Source organism: Symphodus melops (genome assembly GCF_947650265.1).
Source record: "Symphodus melops genome assembly, chromosome: 3".
Classification (NCBI taxonomy): domain Eukaryota; kingdom Metazoa; phylum Chordata; class Actinopteri; order Labriformes; family Labridae; genus Symphodus; species Symphodus melops.
The window spans coordinates 5,429,586-5,447,399 of record NC_136693.1 but is presented as its reverse complement, the minus strand read 5'-3'; the positions used below and the strand labels follow the sequence as shown (position 1 = coordinate 5,447,399).

Sequence of the window (17,814 nt, the reverse complement as noted above, 5' to 3'; positions counted from 1 at the left end):
TGTTCACACAGCTTTGATTTGTCCCGGCTCATTAGAAACAATCGTCTCTGGGCAGGACTTCTGTTCAGTTTGTAAGGGATGAACAATATCTTTATTGATACTGTAGATAGAAAAACTTTCCTTCAGCAATGCTCAAACAATAAACACAACTTTCTTTAAAACACATTCAAAAAAACAACCCAAAGTATAGACATTATAAAGAGGACTGTTACAAACAACCATTGCTAATAATCGGTCTGTTTGATTTGGTTCAGGGCGCTTCTTTGAATTCCCCCAGGAACAAATAAAGGTTTTTTTTAAATTAAATTATTTCAACAAGAAAGGTTTTTGCTAATATCTAGTTCTCTTGGCCAGTAGCTATAAGATCATTGAGTATTTTCCTTTATTTTTCCACAGCACTGAACTCTTTTGGGTTTTTGTAAATTAAAATCAGTTGTCCATCCTCTTAGATAAAAGAAGACCACAATGATAAAGGTGTTGTCAAAGTTATATAAACAACCTTATGCTGATAAATTCAGGCCTAGAAATAAAAGTGAAAGATCAAAATGAATGAAGTCACTAGTCTGTATTTCATGAAGATTTGTCCCATAGACTTGCATGTGTTACATTTTAATATCTAACCAATCATAAATGAAACTTTCATCAGTGAAATGAGAAGCAAAACAGTAATTAATAATAAATTAGTAATTACCACGATCAGTATATCAAGAGGCAACAGGATGGAATAACACTATAATTGATGAGTTAATACTGCTGTTAAAACACATTATTTACTGTGATTGTATGGCTGATCGTGTTTTTTCAAAGATCTACAAAAAGGCTGTGCTATGTCAGGGCAGCACTTTTTTTATTAAATAAAAACAACTAACTTTATAATATAACGGAACGTATTAAATGCACCCCAAAATAATTAGATAAAATAGAGTTGCATTGTTTGATGGATGTTCGTGTCCCTTGCAGATCCTCCCTCCCACCGCTAGGAGTCGCTGTAGGTCTGAGTACGCCAGCCGTGAGACCGTAAACTATAAACTTCCTGTGTGAACATCCGGTGTTTCTCTTCCGCCGGTCCAAGTCAACATGGTGGGTACATGGAGAAGAGTGTTATCTGAATCTCTGTTCATCCTCAGCCTGTGTCCGCCCAGCAAACTGTCTCACACATGAATCTGCACGAAAACTGCACGATGACCTTTGAACCCTGAACATCGATGATCTGCAGCAGTGTTAGAGACGCGCAAACAGCAGCTGAACCCTCATCCGTCAAACACAGCCCCTACAATAAACTCTGATTGTTTTAAATCTTATCAGATGCAGAAGTCGAGATAAAGCACATGTTGACCCTTTGACTTTAAATCCGGTCTAAACATGCTTGTTTTTTTTATTGTCATTATAATAAGCAGTCAGACTGATGTAGTGAGCTCTCCATGTAGAAGAGATCCAAATGCTCCAGCTGCACTTGTAGTCTGAAGATCATCTGTGTGAAGAAAGCTGATCTTCAGACTGTAGCTGGAGCATTTCACTCTTCATGCACTTTGGCCTTCTTTAGTCAACTGTACGTCTACGATTTCTTTTCATTTTGAATAAATTAATGTGAATAGTCTCTTTTTTAAAAATCTGCAAAGAATTGCAGTCTGAGTTTGGAGAAACTGCAGTGATTTTTTTATTTTTTTTTGCGAAGAGGAAATGTGCTGCTTCTATTTAATGTTCATTTCAAGTTGCCGGTAACTTTGTGTTGAAGTCTCTGATCTCAGTGGCACTGATCGATCAGTAAAGGTTAAATAAATACAAATAATACCAGTAGCTGCATCTTCATCCACCTGTATGTGTCTTGGTTATAGCTTTGCTGTGTTTTGATGATAATTACTAAGAGGTGGGCTACCTGCTTCGTGATTACATCCAAAGTTTTTACCTCTTGTTGACGTCCAATAAAACATCCAGTTTTCCAGCACACTTGATTTGTACGTACTTGAGGTTGGTGGTGATGTATTTCTTATATTTCCTGTTTCCTCAGGGACGTGTCAGGACCAAGACGATCAAGAAGGCCTCCAGGGTCATCATCGAGAAGTACTACACCCGTCTGGGCAATGACTTCCACACCAACAAGCGGGTGTGCGAGGACATCGCCATCATCCCCAGCAAGCCTCTGCGCAACAAGATAGCTGGGTAAGTCGGCTGCTGCTGTCTGCTGCAGAGACGACGTCCTCCTGTCTGCTTGCTGTTCACGCACTTTCCAGTTGCATCAGATTTTTTCCAGCACTTTTTATTTGGGCTTTTAGCAAAGGCTCATCAACAGCTTCAAACAGGTTACTTTGGGTCAACAGAGCTGTCAGTGTAAATCTGACGAGACAGAAATAAAGATGGTGTTTCACTGGGCTCGGAGATTACACAAAGTAAACAGTTTTCTGACAAATTTATGCAGTTTTACAAAAAAAAACATCTTGGATGTGGACTTCATGTCACCATGGAGAGCTTTTAGTAGTTTATCCAATTATGACGACCTCTTCCCCCCCCCTCAAGATGGTCAGGTGTATCAGAATATAAAACCAGTCTCTGCTTGTACTGTTGAGTCTTGTTTACATCTATTGAGGGATTTCTAGCCATTATTTAAATTATTGCTATATTTGTTAACATTGTAAACATAAGTCAGGTGTTACAACAACAGGACTGGATATATCTTTGCACAAGTACAGCATCATCTAGTTAATAGTTTATAAAAGTCATGTGCTGGCTTTCACAACAATATCGACGTCAAACGCTCTCTTTGCTGCAGCTTTGCACCTCCAGCGTTTATGTCCAAATGAAGTCTCCACTTAATGTTTCAGTCAGAGAGGAGGCGAGTGCGGAGAAACAGCAGAGTGAGTCAGCAGGCAGTAAATCTCCTCCGAGAGCTGACTCGTGTAGTTTCCCGCAGCTGTTCATCCAAATGAAAACAAGCACACACTTTCATTAGATTATCATGTAAATGGACGTTTTCTTTGTGGACATCTGTCTGGTTTCTCCTTCTGAACGAATGGACTTGCCCCGTTTTCTCTTCTGATAACATTTTGTGTTTTGCTCCCACAGCTGGAGGTCAATTTTGTTCCTCTGTACACTCTAAATGTGGCAAAGCAAAAAGATGATTTAAAGACTGAGTTGATTGACTTAAAATGATGTTAAATTATATAAAAGATCAGCTGGGCAAGCAATATGGTATGCTGCTGCTAATTGATGCTAACTGATCTTCAGTGATCTATGTATTATAGCAGGGATGCAGAAATGCATCAGGTCAACCTCGTATGCTAACCATGTGTCATGTCAGTAGCTGGTGGTTATTTGTTGAGCCAGATCAATTGATCGCTGGCTTTTTGTTCACCTCACTGCCGATTCAGAGAAGAGGATTTTTAACCATAAACAGAGGGGTGGAAATAAAATCTTGCTGAATTGAATAGAAATCATGTGTTTTAAAATGGTGTCTAAAACCCTGAAATGTGTGGAGTCTGTACACGCCAAATGAAGATAGCAGTGGTTGAGGTCGTTTCCTTTGTATTGTTGTCTTGTTTGTTGTTAAACGGCACATCGTGTTTCTGTGTCTCGAAGATATGTGACACACCTGATGAAGAGAATCCAGCGCGGTCCAGTCAGAGGAATCTCCATCAAACTGCAGGAGGAGGAGAGAGAGAGGAGAGACAACTACGTCCCAGAGGTGCGTCATGAGCAGCTCGCTGCTTCCGTTATAGACACCTGCATACATCGTGGCACTTTAAAATGTACACATTCGTTAGCTGATTAATCCTTTAAAGAGCGACGCCAGGAGCCAGATAGTCTGATCAACAAGCTGATTTTCCTTTCAGAGGGACACACACACATTGTCATCTTGCACATCAGTTATTCTTTAAAACATGGTCGAGAAGTCCCAGTTCAGAGAGCGAACTTGTGTTTTGGTTCTGTCTCCTTTTAGATTTCTGCTCTGGACCAGGAGCTCATCGAGGTGGATCCAGACACCAAGGAAATGCTCAAGATGCTGGTAAGAGAGACTCAGTTCTGCCTCCTTTAATAGTTTGGACTTGTAGACGTTTCTTTGTGGCTTAAATTCACTTGAGCAGATTTAGGATCAAATGTTCCTAAAGGCAGACTGAGCAACAGTTTATCCTCTGTAAACGTTTCTGTGAGTCCTGCCTGGTGTCATGGCAGGACCCATTTGCTTTATGGGTCTTTATCATGACGTGTGAGAGGGGTCAGAAGAGCCGAGGTTTGTTTTTGTATCATGCTAGTGCTGAAGGGCGACATCTACTGGATGAAAAAGTCACACATTCTTCCTTAAATAGTCGGAGATTACGTTCAGAGAGTTGTTATAAATCAGGGCTGAAAATACCGTTTTGAGCTCGTCACAGGTTTCAGCTCCTCAGGGTGCGTTTTGAGCTTTTAACCAAAGACAAACACTCTACTAATATAATCGTTTGCTACTTTCCAGGCTTTGAAGTGTCTTCGGTCAGAATATGTAAAGATTTATAAATACATGGTTTATCAAAGTCAATGAATAGAGGAAGAGGATGATAGGTCACAAGTTTTCTTCACAGGAAGTGTCTGGATTTATCAAAGCAGCGTTTCAGACTCAGGGCACAAAAGAAAACAGCCTTTCCTTCCTCATGATTCTTTTTCTTCCTCGTGCAGGATTTCGGCGGTCTGTCCAACCTTCAAGTCACTCAGCCAACTGTTGGAATGAACTTCAAAACTCCACGAGGACTTTAAATCATGTTGTCAATAAAGATGCATAAACAATAATGGATCCTCTTTGTTGTCCTTGTCGTGATAGTGAAAAAGGGAAGTCTTTTTTAACAGCTACATAATCAACAAGGTTTCATTTCATATTAGTTTACCTTCATGTATCAAACTTAAATTAAGACAAATTTAGATTCTGTACGTTTATTCTATGAGCTTTTCATTGTAGCCGATCTGACTCGAACAGCTCATAGAGGAGCATCTTTAAAACGCTTGAGCAGGAAACTATCGGATGTGTTTGAAGGCACATTTAAAAGGTGTAATTAAATGAAAATTAAGTTTCTTCGTAGTTCTGTCACATTGCGCTTGCTTGTGAGGGTCGGATCAATCACAGTTGCTGCTCAGAGTTCAGTGTTTTCTCCCTCTGAAGATAACCTGCAGACGAGTCGTTCAAATTTAGTTTAAGGAGGACCAATACGAACGATATCTACTGAATTAAATCGTAAACTGTCATCAGTTATGTTGAAGCTCCTCTGACAGTGAAGCAGTCGGTATGTCCTGCGTTTGATTCTGCTGATGGTCTGTTTTTGTATTGACCGGAGAAGGAAGGAGGTCTTAAGGCGCTGGTTCAGATTGAACTGATGAACACTGAAGCTTCAGTGTGCACATCATCTCGAGAGGACGGGGGAGGGGGGGGGCTGCAGCCTTCTAATTTGGAATTTGGAATAAAGTACCAATCTGAGGCGCAGTTTTTAAGGACTCAAGTCTCTGAAGGCTTAATTTAAGGGATTTAAAGGCTCAGTTATGACTTCACCCGAGGTTTGACTGCAAAACATACATTATGTTTTGTTTTTAATAATCACCTTTATACAAAATATATCCGTACTTCTAAAATGGTTAGTGGTCCCAGATTTAAGTATTTAGTTTAAAACCTTTGTACCGCTCACTAGTGAACAGTCGATGGTAATGAAATGAGTGTTACAAAGCAAAGAGGTCAGTTTAGCTTAAAGAGCACAAGTTGGTATATCACTCGTTTATAGAGACCGTTTAAAAGGAGCGCGCAAAACCCTGCAGCGTTACATAAAAATGTTTGTGGTCCTAAAAATAATATATTTTCTTCAAACTAGATTAAGATGCTTGAGAGAGAAAAAGACAATTTACAATCCAACAAGTAAACTGACTTGTAATGGTTTATATATAAAGAGCTCACAGCTTGAGCCAGTCCGTTGTCTTATTTAGCGTCTGGCTAAGTGATACCTGTAATATTGTAATAGAACAATAACATTAAACTGAAACGTTGTGTACATCTCATGAACATTTTATGGCATGAGACTGTCGAAGCAGCTGCCATGTCGATACCAAACATTTAATAAGACCATGACTTGTTAATGAGCAACAGTTCCATAAATAAACAGTATAGACACGGTCGTAATGCTTAAACACCTTTATTGTGCCCAATCTGAACATACTCCACAACTGTAAGTAGCAGCAAACTTGGCAGACCACAATGAGGTAGACTTTCAAAACTCTAAAAAGCAGCTGGGCTAAAGGGACAACAAGCTCAGCATGACAAACTTAATGGATAAAGAAAAGACACTTTGTCTTTGGCACACAGCTTATTATGCATCAATGTTCAACTGGAACAGGAAGGCAAAATGGGATAAGAAAGCGTGAAATCGATTTTCTGGGGTCTACTCAAGCTCTGGATAGGTTAATTTATCATCAGCTTAGTGGAAGTTCTTACATTCAACAGGAAACAAGCAGCTGTTTTAACATAGGCGTGTCCCCCTGCTGATGTACAAAAGTGATTAAAAACCACCGCCACCTCTCCAAACGTGCAAATTAAAAAGTGCAAAAATCAAAACTATGTACAATCAAATGCTCATTCACTCTAATCACAACAGGGTCCACCAGTTGCTTGAGAAGAAATGGACTGTCTGTTGAAGTTTATCCAGTTCTATTGTTACATACATTTAATATAACTGGACCAATAAAGCAAGTTAAAGAAGTACGTTTGTGCCCAGTCAGTTGAAATTTGGGAGGGCAAAATTAAAAAAAGAAAAAACCGCTACAGAAAAATGTATGAGAAACAGGAAAAATAAAAGGGGGGGGTTTTCCCATAAACAGCCGCCTGGTAGAATTCTGTTCAAAATTTTCATGTCATGACTTAAAACCGTTTGTGTACAAATTAGTAAAAAACTGCGTAAAAATGTCTGAAATGCGACTGGTTAAATGAAGCCCAACATTCATCTCCCAAAAGTAAGAAACACCAGTTGGCCTTGCACAGGAAAAAACGGACGCCAACTGGGGGTAGGGGAGGGAGGGAGGAGGGGGAAAAAATAAAAATTTAAAGGCACTGTATGGCATTTGCCAATGAACGGCAATGAGACTTGCGTGATCGCTCTTCACTATGCAACACATGAAAAGAAAAAAGAAAAAAAAAAAAAGAAAAAAGAAATGGCATTTTCATCCACTTCTCACCCTTAGGGTTGACTCCCATCTCTGTCTGGCCACAAGTCTGGGAAAATGCATAAGAGTGAAGGGCCCCTTGTTTCTCCCAACAAGGTCACTGTGCATAGTGCCACTGTGAACAACAGCAAAAATGTAGCAAGTGCAAAAAGTGAACATTTTCTACAGTGATATCCCCAGTGCCTGGTGGAGTGCCACGGAGCCTCGTTCTGAAGACATCCGGCACTCGTGCTCTCCTTGGCGGGCAGCCTCGCCCCGTACAGAGGGGCTTCTCCTCTGGCCCTTCAGAGATTCGGATCCGTTTGCTCTTCTAGCTGGAGTCCCGGTTCTTCTGGTTACGCATGAGGGGTCGGTGGTTGCTCAAGATGTCCATGGAGTGCTGCCAGTGCCAGCAGGAGCGGCAGTAGTACTTGAAGCAGGCCTGAGGAGCGACAAACGGCAGGTGAGTGAATTACGTCCACAAATGGACCGACTGAGGATGTCAACATGTCTGTCATTTGAAAACAGGTGGAATCAACTATTTTAAAGAAACATCGGATGTAAATAAAGACACCTTTGAAGCTTCAGTATTTTAGACTCTTTTTGATCAATAAGAATCATGTTTAAGTTCAGTTATTGGTGTCGACGTTATGACTGCTGAAATACTAAAGATTTAAAGCAATATTAAACCATAACTCAGACATAAGCACAGCATAAACCCCCCCAAAACAAAAAGCCAACTAACAGAGATTCACTAAATAAAAGGGGGGCTAAAAGCTTTTAAATGAGAAGAGGTAAAAAGATAATATATATATATATAAACAGATAAAGCGTTAAAGAGAAAAACAAGGATATCAGAGCAATAAAAAAAAAAGTGAGAAGACAGAAAAGGCAATAAAAGTACAAGTCTTTCTGAGCATTAATAAAAATATAGTCTCTGGTTTAATATGTTTTGTAGAAATAGTCGGGTAGAATAAAACTGTTTTTCACTGACCTGGTCTCTGCAGAAGAAAGGCCCAGGTTGGCGAAGACAAATTTGACACATTGAGTCTTCAAGGTAAGGGTCAATCTGGACCTGAAGGAAAAGGGTTACAGTAAGTGAGTGTGCCTAAGCATTTAATAATGTTCAAATAAGAAGCATCACTGAAGGACTTCAGAGCATTTTGGTTTCACAGGCAGATCCGTTTAGACTTTGACTTCAGGTTTAATGATCTGAATAATATTAAACATGTTTCATGATAGACGTGTTATCAGAGCGCTCATCATGGATTCATGTCGAGTCTCCAAGACAATAACCGTCGTTTTAGTGTCTTGATGTAACATTTATTATGGATTAGTGTTTTACAAGCTCCATTTAAAGTCCCATTGTTCATTACAGAGAATAGATAAGTAATCATGCATCGCCTTACCTTCTTTGTAAACTTCGGGGTTTTGATCTCCACAAATGCTGCGCACACAGCCTTCAGATAACTGCGCTGATTATTAAAAGTGACACGTCCAGAGCCTGAAAACAAGCAGATAAACAAACAAGTTTATATTTTGTATTTCATTTGCTCTAAATGTCTAACAACTTCAAAACTTCACCCTGAGCAACACTGATTGATGAGAAGACGACATGGGAGAAAATATTGATGTAGGCTTTTAAATTCTTCAAAATAAATTAAACCTAGCACCAGCTCAAGCTAAATAAAGCTTCATGAGGCATCTCATGCAGTTAATCTCTGAACATGATGCCTATGCAGTCTGAACAAAGCTTCTGTTCACCTCAGTTACATCAAAGTTCATGAGCACATACGGTCTGCCTGAAAAGCAGAAACTCTGACCCACAGCCTCACCGATGGGATACTTGTGCTTGTCCGTGTCGATGCCAGCATACATGACTCCTCCAAACAGGTCATTCATGATGCTGGCCAGAGCCTCAGCGTTCAGCATGCCGTGCAGCGCCCCAACAAACACCGTCTTACTTGGGTCCAAACGCTGGGCAGGGCAACGCACATAGTTACTGTCAGAGATCACCCAGGGGATCACCTGCACCTGTAACAGCACAAACATGACTTTTTAGTAGGACACGATGACATTTAAAACACGAGTCAGTTTGACGAGGTGTCAAGTATTCTGTCTCTGATCCTTCATGATCAATTTAAGATCAGCTCCAGTTGATATTTTCATTTGTACACTGACAAAGCAGATTACTTACAGTAATAACAGTTCAATTGTTTCTTTGATTTTAAATTCAGGAGCTGATAAACAGCTGCAACTATTAACTACTAACAGCTACTGAAATGTTCTGGTTTAAACAGAAGTGCTTGCTGGTCAACAGGCTAAAACAGAGGTTTAAAAAAAAAAAAAAAAAAAAAGACCTTTTTTCCCCACTTGAAAGCTGGAGCCAGGAAATGCTTATTTTAGTAAATGGACTCCAAACTATTAATTTTGTCAATCAATAACCCAACTCATAATTTGAGTTCACTTTTATTTTGTATTTAATGGATTATATAATTAGGAACATCTGGGGGGGAAAAAAAAGGTCATCAAGAGCATGAAGTGAAAGTACAAAATGTCCAACTTCAATGTACAGTTCAAGTACCACAAGTGAACATCAGTACATTTCACCTCTGACTTGAGTGCAGGATTCTAACGTCATATTTCTACTCACATCCTTGCATCTCATTCGGCGGCTGGACATCTTGAAGTAGAACTCTCGGTTGTCCTCTGGGTGAAACGGGTCCTGGGAGCAGGCATGGAGCAGCGCGCGCACAGATTTCTCATTCTCAAACACCAGATAGACGTAGCCTAGAATACAGCAGAGTGCCTCAGGATACACGGAAATGTCACAACAGTATCAAGACTTACCATCTTTAGGCAGCAACAACAGTGACAAACAATTACTGTGATGATGACTTTATACGTTATTTGCAATGAGTCATTTTCCAAATCTACGTTTTGTGATTTTTAAGATCAATTAAGCGCTCCTGCTTTAGAAAAAGTTATGACAATAGGACACAAAAATTAAATTTGCTTTCTAAAGATGGCATTGATTTGTCTTCAAGGACAACCATTTCACCGTCCTGATGCATCGTGAGATTGTCTATTATGTGCACCTTCCACCGTGTCTTCAAGCGAAACTGAAGCCCCAGTAACACTGCCCAGAAGTAACTTGTGACCAACAGTGAAACTCACCAGCATCCCATGTGCTCACCACAGTGTCCTCTGAAACCAAGGGGGAAAAAATATAAAAAATAGCCTACCAGCTTGTCGTTACCTTTGGCAACATTACCTTTCGGGGGACAGCGAGGGTGCTTTCCATCCTTACCCGGCCACTCAACGGTCAGGGGGCCATAACCGCTGAAGGTGTTGATCAGCCCAGCTGAATTAAAGGGAGGAGAAGGTGAGAACATTTATGTTTCACAGATGTTTTCAGTATTTCAACGAGTTATACATTGACTGTACAAAACCACGCCTGTTAAAAGTCGATCACATCTATGAGCAAGGAGTAACCATCTAAATAAATCACTTGCATCAGGATTATTTTTATAAATTTTATCTGCTTGCCTTATACATCTATAATCAAGAAAAGAGAAAAGGCTGTCTTGCCTCAGTGTGTATTAAACTAATCGAGGGTTCATGCGCCGTAAAAACAAAAACAGTTAAAGCAGGAGTCACCTTCTGTGATGTCCCAGGGCACGCCACCGAGAAAGACCTTGCAGGAGTAAAGCGGGTCCTTGTTGTTTCTGGGAGGCAGCTGACCACTCCAGGTGAAAGTGGCCTCATTCACAGCTGAAGAGCCCAGAATAAGAAGTTTGTCATCACATGTGAATTAGCTTTAAGAAGTTTCAAATGTGTAAAAAAGGTAAACAGTCAGAATTGAGCATTTCACCTGCAGCCTGTCTGTGCAGGCGAGCCTCTCTCTCAATACTGAACACGTCATCCGACTGGTCCAGAACATCAGCGCCAGGCCAGGGAGAACCAGTACGCCAGCGACGGGAAATGACTGAGGAGGCGGGGCTGGCACTTGATGGTGGGGTCAGGGGAGAGGTGGAGTCCTGGGGGTCCAGACGAGAGCCCAGTCGCAGAAGATCTTTCTGCATGTTTGAAGCCAGGTAAGGGAGGGGAGGAGAAATGCGCAAATTCGACTGGAGAGAAAGAAATGCAAAGGAAATGTTTTCAGACTTAAATGTATGTGCATGTAGCACTGTAAGGTGCGTGACATTCAGCATATGAATACAGCAACAAATAAAACATTCCCTATGTTAAAAAAAAAAAAAAAAAAAAAAATGTAAAATGATCTGCTCTGAAAAGTCAGATTGTGAATCTTGAGCCAAACTTATTCAAGAACCTTTAAGAAGCAGATGTGGATGAAGGCCAGGTTTTAAGTGTTGAGGTACGAGTTATTTCTGTACAACAGTTTTTTGTTTTTTTTTACAAGTTCTGCAAATTTACAGCCCTGTGATCTCCAAACCCATCAGCAATCATTGTCCATTATGGTATGCTCAACATAAGGTCTGTGTAATTCCAGCGAGGCCAGCACTTGGGGTTAAATGATGTCCTGTGCAAAGTTTACGGCTGCAACATAAACCCCTTCATTTGTTGAGCCTCAGATCAGTCGTGCACAGTACATGTGTCACAGGTTTTTTTTAAATAGAATCTAGAAGATCACCATTTCTCACGTGCTGAGGCGCACCTCTATGCTCAGAGGTGAACTGGCGTGGTCAGTTCTTCGCCACACTGAACAACTCGAGCTTTGCTAAAACTTGCTGCCGATGATGCTGACGCCAGTGTTGCTACTGCTGCATTTTTTAATTGCAGGCTCAGAGTCGAGCTTTTAATGAAAGACGAGTTTCTGTGTGCTGATAATGAGGTCAATGCCTTGGTACCGTACATCAACACGCTGCAGCTTTCGTTTCTTATAATCCATCTAATGTAGGTCATAGAAGTCATTGTTTTGACACTTTTAAGGAATATTTAAAGCTACCGTCAGCTCGACTAAAGACTTCCTGCAGACAGTTCCATTAAATGAGCTGTATGAAGTGGTTATGTCCTTAGGGCTGAAGACTTTTCATTTCACAAAGATTAAAACAATACATGTTAAGTGACCTTCAGACCAAGACCATATCCATTATTGCAGGACTATGCTATCCTTATTTTGCAGTGGTTTATAAGTACAGCAGCACAGACAGCATTAAAAAACAGGCACAGCCAAAACAGACTCACTAACCTGCTTTTATAAGAGCAATGCTTTATTTCTAAAGGCCAACGGCAATCATTTCAAGTGTCTATGAGGTAGCCCAGCTGCTCTCAGCCTCAGTATGTGGTCTTAAAAGACTGGTTTGTAATACCTGCTTGCTTTATAAGCAGGTAGTCTGCTCACACTCAATATTGTGTCTGAAACAAATCTTACCCAGCTGACAGCGCACATACAGCAGCAGTCTCATGTGTCTTACCAGTACATCACAGAGGTGGTCTGAGCCAGAGCTAAATCCGCTGGTCTCGGAATCCTCGGGGCTGCTGGAGCGAGAGTCCAAGAAGGAGCCGGAGTCCAGACGGTTTGCTATGCGAGCCATGCTGGGAAACTTCTCCAAGAAGTCAGCCGTCATGCTCATGGACTCAGGTGGCAGGTAACCTGGGGGCTTCCCAAGGATGCTACTGAAGGGACTGTTCAGTATACCTAGCACTGAGGAAACGGGACAATTACACCACTGACAGTCTAACTGAGATCGGCCAAGTTAAAATGATCAATACAGGACGGATAGATATGAGCCTTCAGCTTGTTTTGATGTCAGCAAACCAAAATAAACTACGTTGTATAATAAGGGAAACCTTTTGATCCCTTAAGACTACACAATTTAAATTTGCACTTTCGTAAACGCCTTTACTTTGCAGATTCATTTGCACACACAAAAAAAACTGAAACATTAAAATGCAAGCTAGCTGCCAAGAGTCGATACTTGACGCACTTTCAGTTTTGAATTTCATGTTTTCGAACTTTTGTCCAATTTGTCAATCTTTTCAGAGGCTAAACATCTTACCCTTTGGCAAGATTACTGAAATCCTATTCATCTGACACCTTCCCCAAATAAAGTCCAATGAGTCCTCTTCCTTCCTCTCGATAACACAAGTGACTCAGCTAGCAACAGTGAGTGATATGAACTTCAGGCTGTAAGTGAACACAAAGCTTGATTCAGCTGGAGGCCGCAGTCATCACTCTGTCCCACTTTGTCACAGGCCCCGTTTAGGAAGCTCAGAATGGATATGTGCTTTTTGTTTTGCTGTACGATGACAAAACTGAACCAAAATGACTCATCGTTATAGTGGGTGGTTCAACTGCAAAGACAGACTCATTTCTTAACCGTCTGCCAGCCAAAAGGTCAGCATTGAAATGATCTACGTGTACACATGTTATCCAGCTATGTAGGCCTGTAAGTCCTGTTTGTACCCCATGTACTCAGCTTGTAAAAAAAACACTGTGGCATCATCTGTGAGATCAACAGGCATCTACTAAATAACTGAACGTTGACTGTAAATTCAAGTAAGAAGCTTTGGGGTGGAAGCTCCGCTTCACTGGATTGTTTGTGCCTGTTGGATTGCTACAGATGCTGTACAGCAAAACTGCTACATCATCCTCCCTTGTGACGCAACAGCTTGTTCCCACACAGACTGCTGTTAATGTCAAATCCAGCACTTATTTCAATACAAATGAGAGCTGCATAAAACCAAGGCACACAGTCAGACGGATGATAAAACAACTGCCGTCATCACTCTAAATCAATGTGTTCGCTGAGAGAGCCAACAAACTTCAAAACAACTACCACACTCTTGGGACATCGTGTGGTGGTAAATATGGATTCAAGTCTCAGTTTTTGCAATCATAATTAAATCCATTGTGGTAAACAGATGTGGTACTTACTCGATGGTGAGCTGGTCTGAACTTGGGAGGGAGAGGCGTGCGTGTCTGTTTCCTGACTGCTCCAGGGTCTGTCCCAACCAGACAGCCGGAGGGACTGCAGGCCCAAGCCCAGGTCTGTGACACCCGGCGGGCCCCTGGATGACGGCATCTCCTGGGAGCCGGGCATGCCTCCACAGTTGGGGAAGAGCATCCTCCTGCTGCCCACCGCAGCAAGCTCCGACTCTTTTCGATTCGAGATCCAGTTTAGAAATGTAAAAAAAAAAAAATAAATAAATAAAAGAGAGAAGACAGGAAGTGTTAGACAGCTAAAATAACTCTTGCTTCAGTCTGCGTTACAGAGGAACGAGCAGGAATAGGCTTTTCCACAAAACTGCTTCTGTTTAAGAGAAATCATAAGAAAAAAAAACCTTCCCTCATCTCCCCGTACCCTGGCTGACAGGAAAGCTAACCTGCTGCCTCTGTGCTCGGTGAAACTGCCATGCATCTCCGTCCGCATCACTGACCCACCTAGCAGCATGTGACATGGCTGCTGATGCACTCGCACACCCCTGTTAATGACATCAGCTCTCCCCCACCTCCCTGCTGCCTTGCCTAACAACTGTGTAATGAAAAATTCCTGTCAGGGCTATTGGCTTGTTGATAGAAGTACTCCCCTCTGGTGGGCACAACGCGTCTCTGAGTCGGTGGGAAGACAGCTGCCAGCGCTGCCTGTGTTACTGCTTACTCTGTCTGGTCTTGTTTCCTGAACGAGCTGACAGAGAGGGAGGGGGAGGCGAGGGGCAGAGCTACAGCAGCATGGTGGGAGGCAGCATGGGAGATGAAGTGAATGACTCAGCAGACTTGATTTAAAAACAAATTTCAACTCAAGGATACTGAATAACAATTGTCCACAACTCAAGGATGCTGAATAACCAGCTATAAATAATTATAGTACACACTGGTTGGTACATTGCTTTGACTTTTGCACACAACAGAGTGAAGAAATAAAATGCACTGGAAGCCTTGCTCTAGCAGAAGCAGCTGACTGATCAGATGTTGAGGAGGGAGCGATTTGCAAAGGCAGCTCCTCCCTTCCCTCTCCAGGCCTGGAAAGCTTCCAGCTGCAGGCTACAGCCCTGATTCAGCACAACAAGTCAGGGAGCCGGGACAGAGAGGCCACAGCAGAAGTTCACTTTGCATGAAAATACAGCCCACTTTAGGACAACTTAAAGACACAGGAGGTTTTTAACTGCCTATGTCAAGTGGAGAAAAACGTACAATGTATACTATTACTTCAATAATATTTTAGACAATGAGACAAGTGTGGACTTGCCTAGAGCAAATTAGCAGTTCAAGGACACCACACAGGCGCTCTGCTGAGTTTAAATCTTGGCAAATCTCACTCTTAGTAAAAAAAAAAAAAAAAAAAAAAAAAAAAAAGGAAACACTTAGAAGTGCTGCAATGCTGCAGAGCAGCGATGCAGCATGAATCAGCTGTTGGCACCTGAATGTTAATGACAAAGTGAAGAAGTTTCAAACTATGGCAATGCTGGCAGAGAAAAAAAAACTAAACGATCCAATTATTTTTTTTAAATATGTTCCAGTTTAAAGTCAACTAGAAGTATTGCACTTTACATAATTGATCATTTTATCGCATTTGGATCCTAATGTGGTACTGCTCTAAAAATACAACCCAGGAGCAGAAGGCTCAAACAGCATCATAGCTGCAGACATACACAGGAGGTAGAGGTCATGTCCTCTGCATTTTGTATTTTAAAGGTTCTGGAAAACTAGCAGTCATTTACAATCCCATATAATTAAACTTACAAAGGGGGCAGATAACAGTTATGGTCCAAACTATCAAATAACATTTGAGAATCTCAACCTGGTGTCAGAAGTAAATTTGTTTTTTGATGTTAACTTGTCCTTATTGTTAATTCATATCTTAAGTGTTCGTGTCTGGGCTTTAAACTTGAGTGTGAATAGCTTTGTGATTTTTCCTCTTAATTAAGTATTTTTAAATTAAAGGTCAGCATGCTTGCTGACATTGGAAACATTCCTCTTGGTTTGGATTTCAAACATACTTCATACATTCAACTGTTACACTCAAGGACGCTGAATAACTAGCTATAAATAATTATAGTACACATGATTGGTACATTCCCTTGACTTTTGCACACAACAGAGTGTACTTCATTTGGACAATTAATGTTTTTATCTCAATGCATGCAATAAGATTTGACCCCAAACTACACAGTGTCTGCTCAGTTGGGGAAATGTTTACAGGCATGGCTTGGTTTTGGATTCAAACCCAGAAGGCCATTTTCTAAATTCCTGCACCCTCCATGTATTTAAACACCAGCATTATCAAAGGAACATAACATGGACGTTTCTGAAGCCTGGTCCACCAGCTGCATAGTGGGAAAATACATGGAGAGGTTTACCACACAGCAGGTCTGACTTTCCCTTGGTGTTGCTGGGAGTGGTGCACACACCAGTGAAATCCAGAGCATTGCCCAGCATGGTGTTCATCCTGCGAAAGATGTCTGCGTTGCTGCAAGTAGACAGGGCCGGAGACGCGACGTCTGGGCTGTCCGGTCTGCGAGGGTCGTTTCTCTGCAGGAAGAAACCAGAGGAGAGGAGCGGTGTAATTCATGCAATAATATTAGAAGGGCATGGCGAAGTCGTAAAGTTAGGGCTATTCAGCAGCTTTGCAGTTAGGCTACTTTGATGGAGGAATTACATTTTCCTTCAGAGGTGCTGTCGGTGCTAATTTCATGTTACACAAAAGGTCAAGAGATAACAGTAGACGTGGCCCGAGCTAATTTAATTCACCAATTTAACAGTGTTTCTAACTCACCAGGGAAAATGCCATGATGTGGACTGACAGCAGAGAGAATGTCACAATATTAACCACTGTCTGCAATAAAAGGTCATATTTATGAAGTCTGCTAGCTGCTAATTAGTCTCAATTTAGTGAACGTGTGCTCTGCGAATGACTGTGCATGGAGGGCCGCGAGACTGTTCACGTGCATGACATCAGAAGGCGGACCGCAATAATAACAGTCACGTGACCATGTACGTCAAAAGTTGAAAAGATATATCAAAGTAGAATGGCAATTTAACGCCACTTTATACATTATATTCCATGTTTTCTTTTACTGCAGCATATTATGTCCAGATATTTTTACTTAAATAATTAATAGGATACAATGTGCTCAGCTCTTCTGTGTGTTGTCTGTTGTTCTCTAATCCAGTGCTTACCAACCATTTTCCCATTTCTGTTTCCATGATTCAATAAGAAACAGTGGAATGGGATGTAAGTGACACATTGAAGTTAAGTCAAGACATTTTATTTATATAGCACATTAAAAGACAACAAGCATTGACCATAGTGCTTTATTTTCTTGAGCCAAAAGAGTTCATTTGCAAACACATGATGAAAGGCTTTCTGAAAATAGCGCCTAGAGTTTCATTAGCACTTTAAGTAGAGCTATTTGATCCAAAATCTGTTCTGGTGCAAAATCCCAAAACAGTTTATTGTGAATATAAAGATAAAACAGATGGAGGAAATAATTGTATTCCTATAATCAAAGAAACAGTTGTACATAAAGCAATTTCAAATGGCCCCAACCAATTGTATCATAAATATGATGAAACCAACAATAATTATGATGAAATTCTTTAATTGTGGAAAAAGATCTGTACTTTTTTTTATATGATGCAGGATTGTGCAAGTGCAACCTCTTCCGCAACTGCAGGAAAGATAACAGTCAACTCTGATCAAGAAA

At 41.1% G+C, this 17,814-nt stretch overlaps 2 protein-coding genes across 4 annotated transcripts; one reads left to right on the top strand and one right to left on the bottom strand.

The window, feature by feature from the left end:
* The first annotated feature begins 984 nt into the window (after positions 1 to 984).
* LOC306820786 (small ribosomal subunit protein eS17-like) lies at positions 985 to 4,758 on the top strand. The gene is made up of 5 exons (XM_079338742.1): positions 985 to 1,080; positions 2,009 to 2,160; positions 3,574 to 3,679; positions 3,935 to 4,000; positions 4,648 to 4,758. The coding sequence occupies exons 1-5, from the start codon at positions 1,078 to 1,080 to the stop codon at positions 4,723 to 4,725; spliced, it is 405 nt and encodes a 134-aa protein (XP_079194868.1). The 5' UTR covers positions 985 to 1,077; the 3' UTR covers positions 4,726 to 4,758.
* A 1,366-nt stretch (positions 4,759 to 6,124) lies between these two features.
* cpeb1b (cytoplasmic polyadenylation element binding protein 1b) lies at positions 6,125 to 17,048 on the bottom strand. 3 transcript variants are annotated; one of them, XM_079339914.1, is made up of 12 exons: positions 16,884 to 17,048; positions 16,468 to 16,639; positions 14,045 to 14,266; positions 12,582 to 12,811; positions 11,018 to 11,273; positions 10,804 to 10,917; positions 10,418 to 10,507; positions 9,797 to 9,933; positions 8,979 to 9,177; positions 8,553 to 8,647; positions 8,138 to 8,218; positions 6,125 to 7,585 (listed from the first exon to the last, which is right to left on the bottom strand). In XM_079339914.1, exons 1-12 carry the CDS (start codon positions 16,896 to 16,898, stop codon positions 7,475 to 7,477), a joined length of 1,722 nt encoding a protein of 573 aa, XP_079196040.1. In that variant the 5' UTR covers positions 16,899 to 17,048; the 3' UTR covers positions 6,125 to 7,474. The 3 variants fall into 3 exon arrangements, with proteins under 3 accessions (XP_079196040.1, XP_079196039.1, XP_079196041.1); XM_079339913.1 differs by having other exon boundaries at positions 10,403 to 10,507; positions 16,884 to 17,047; XM_079339915.1 differs by having other exon boundaries at positions 10,403 to 10,507; positions 16,519 to 16,639; positions 16,884 to 17,046.
* Positions 17,049 to 17,814: the final 766 nt, after the last annotated feature.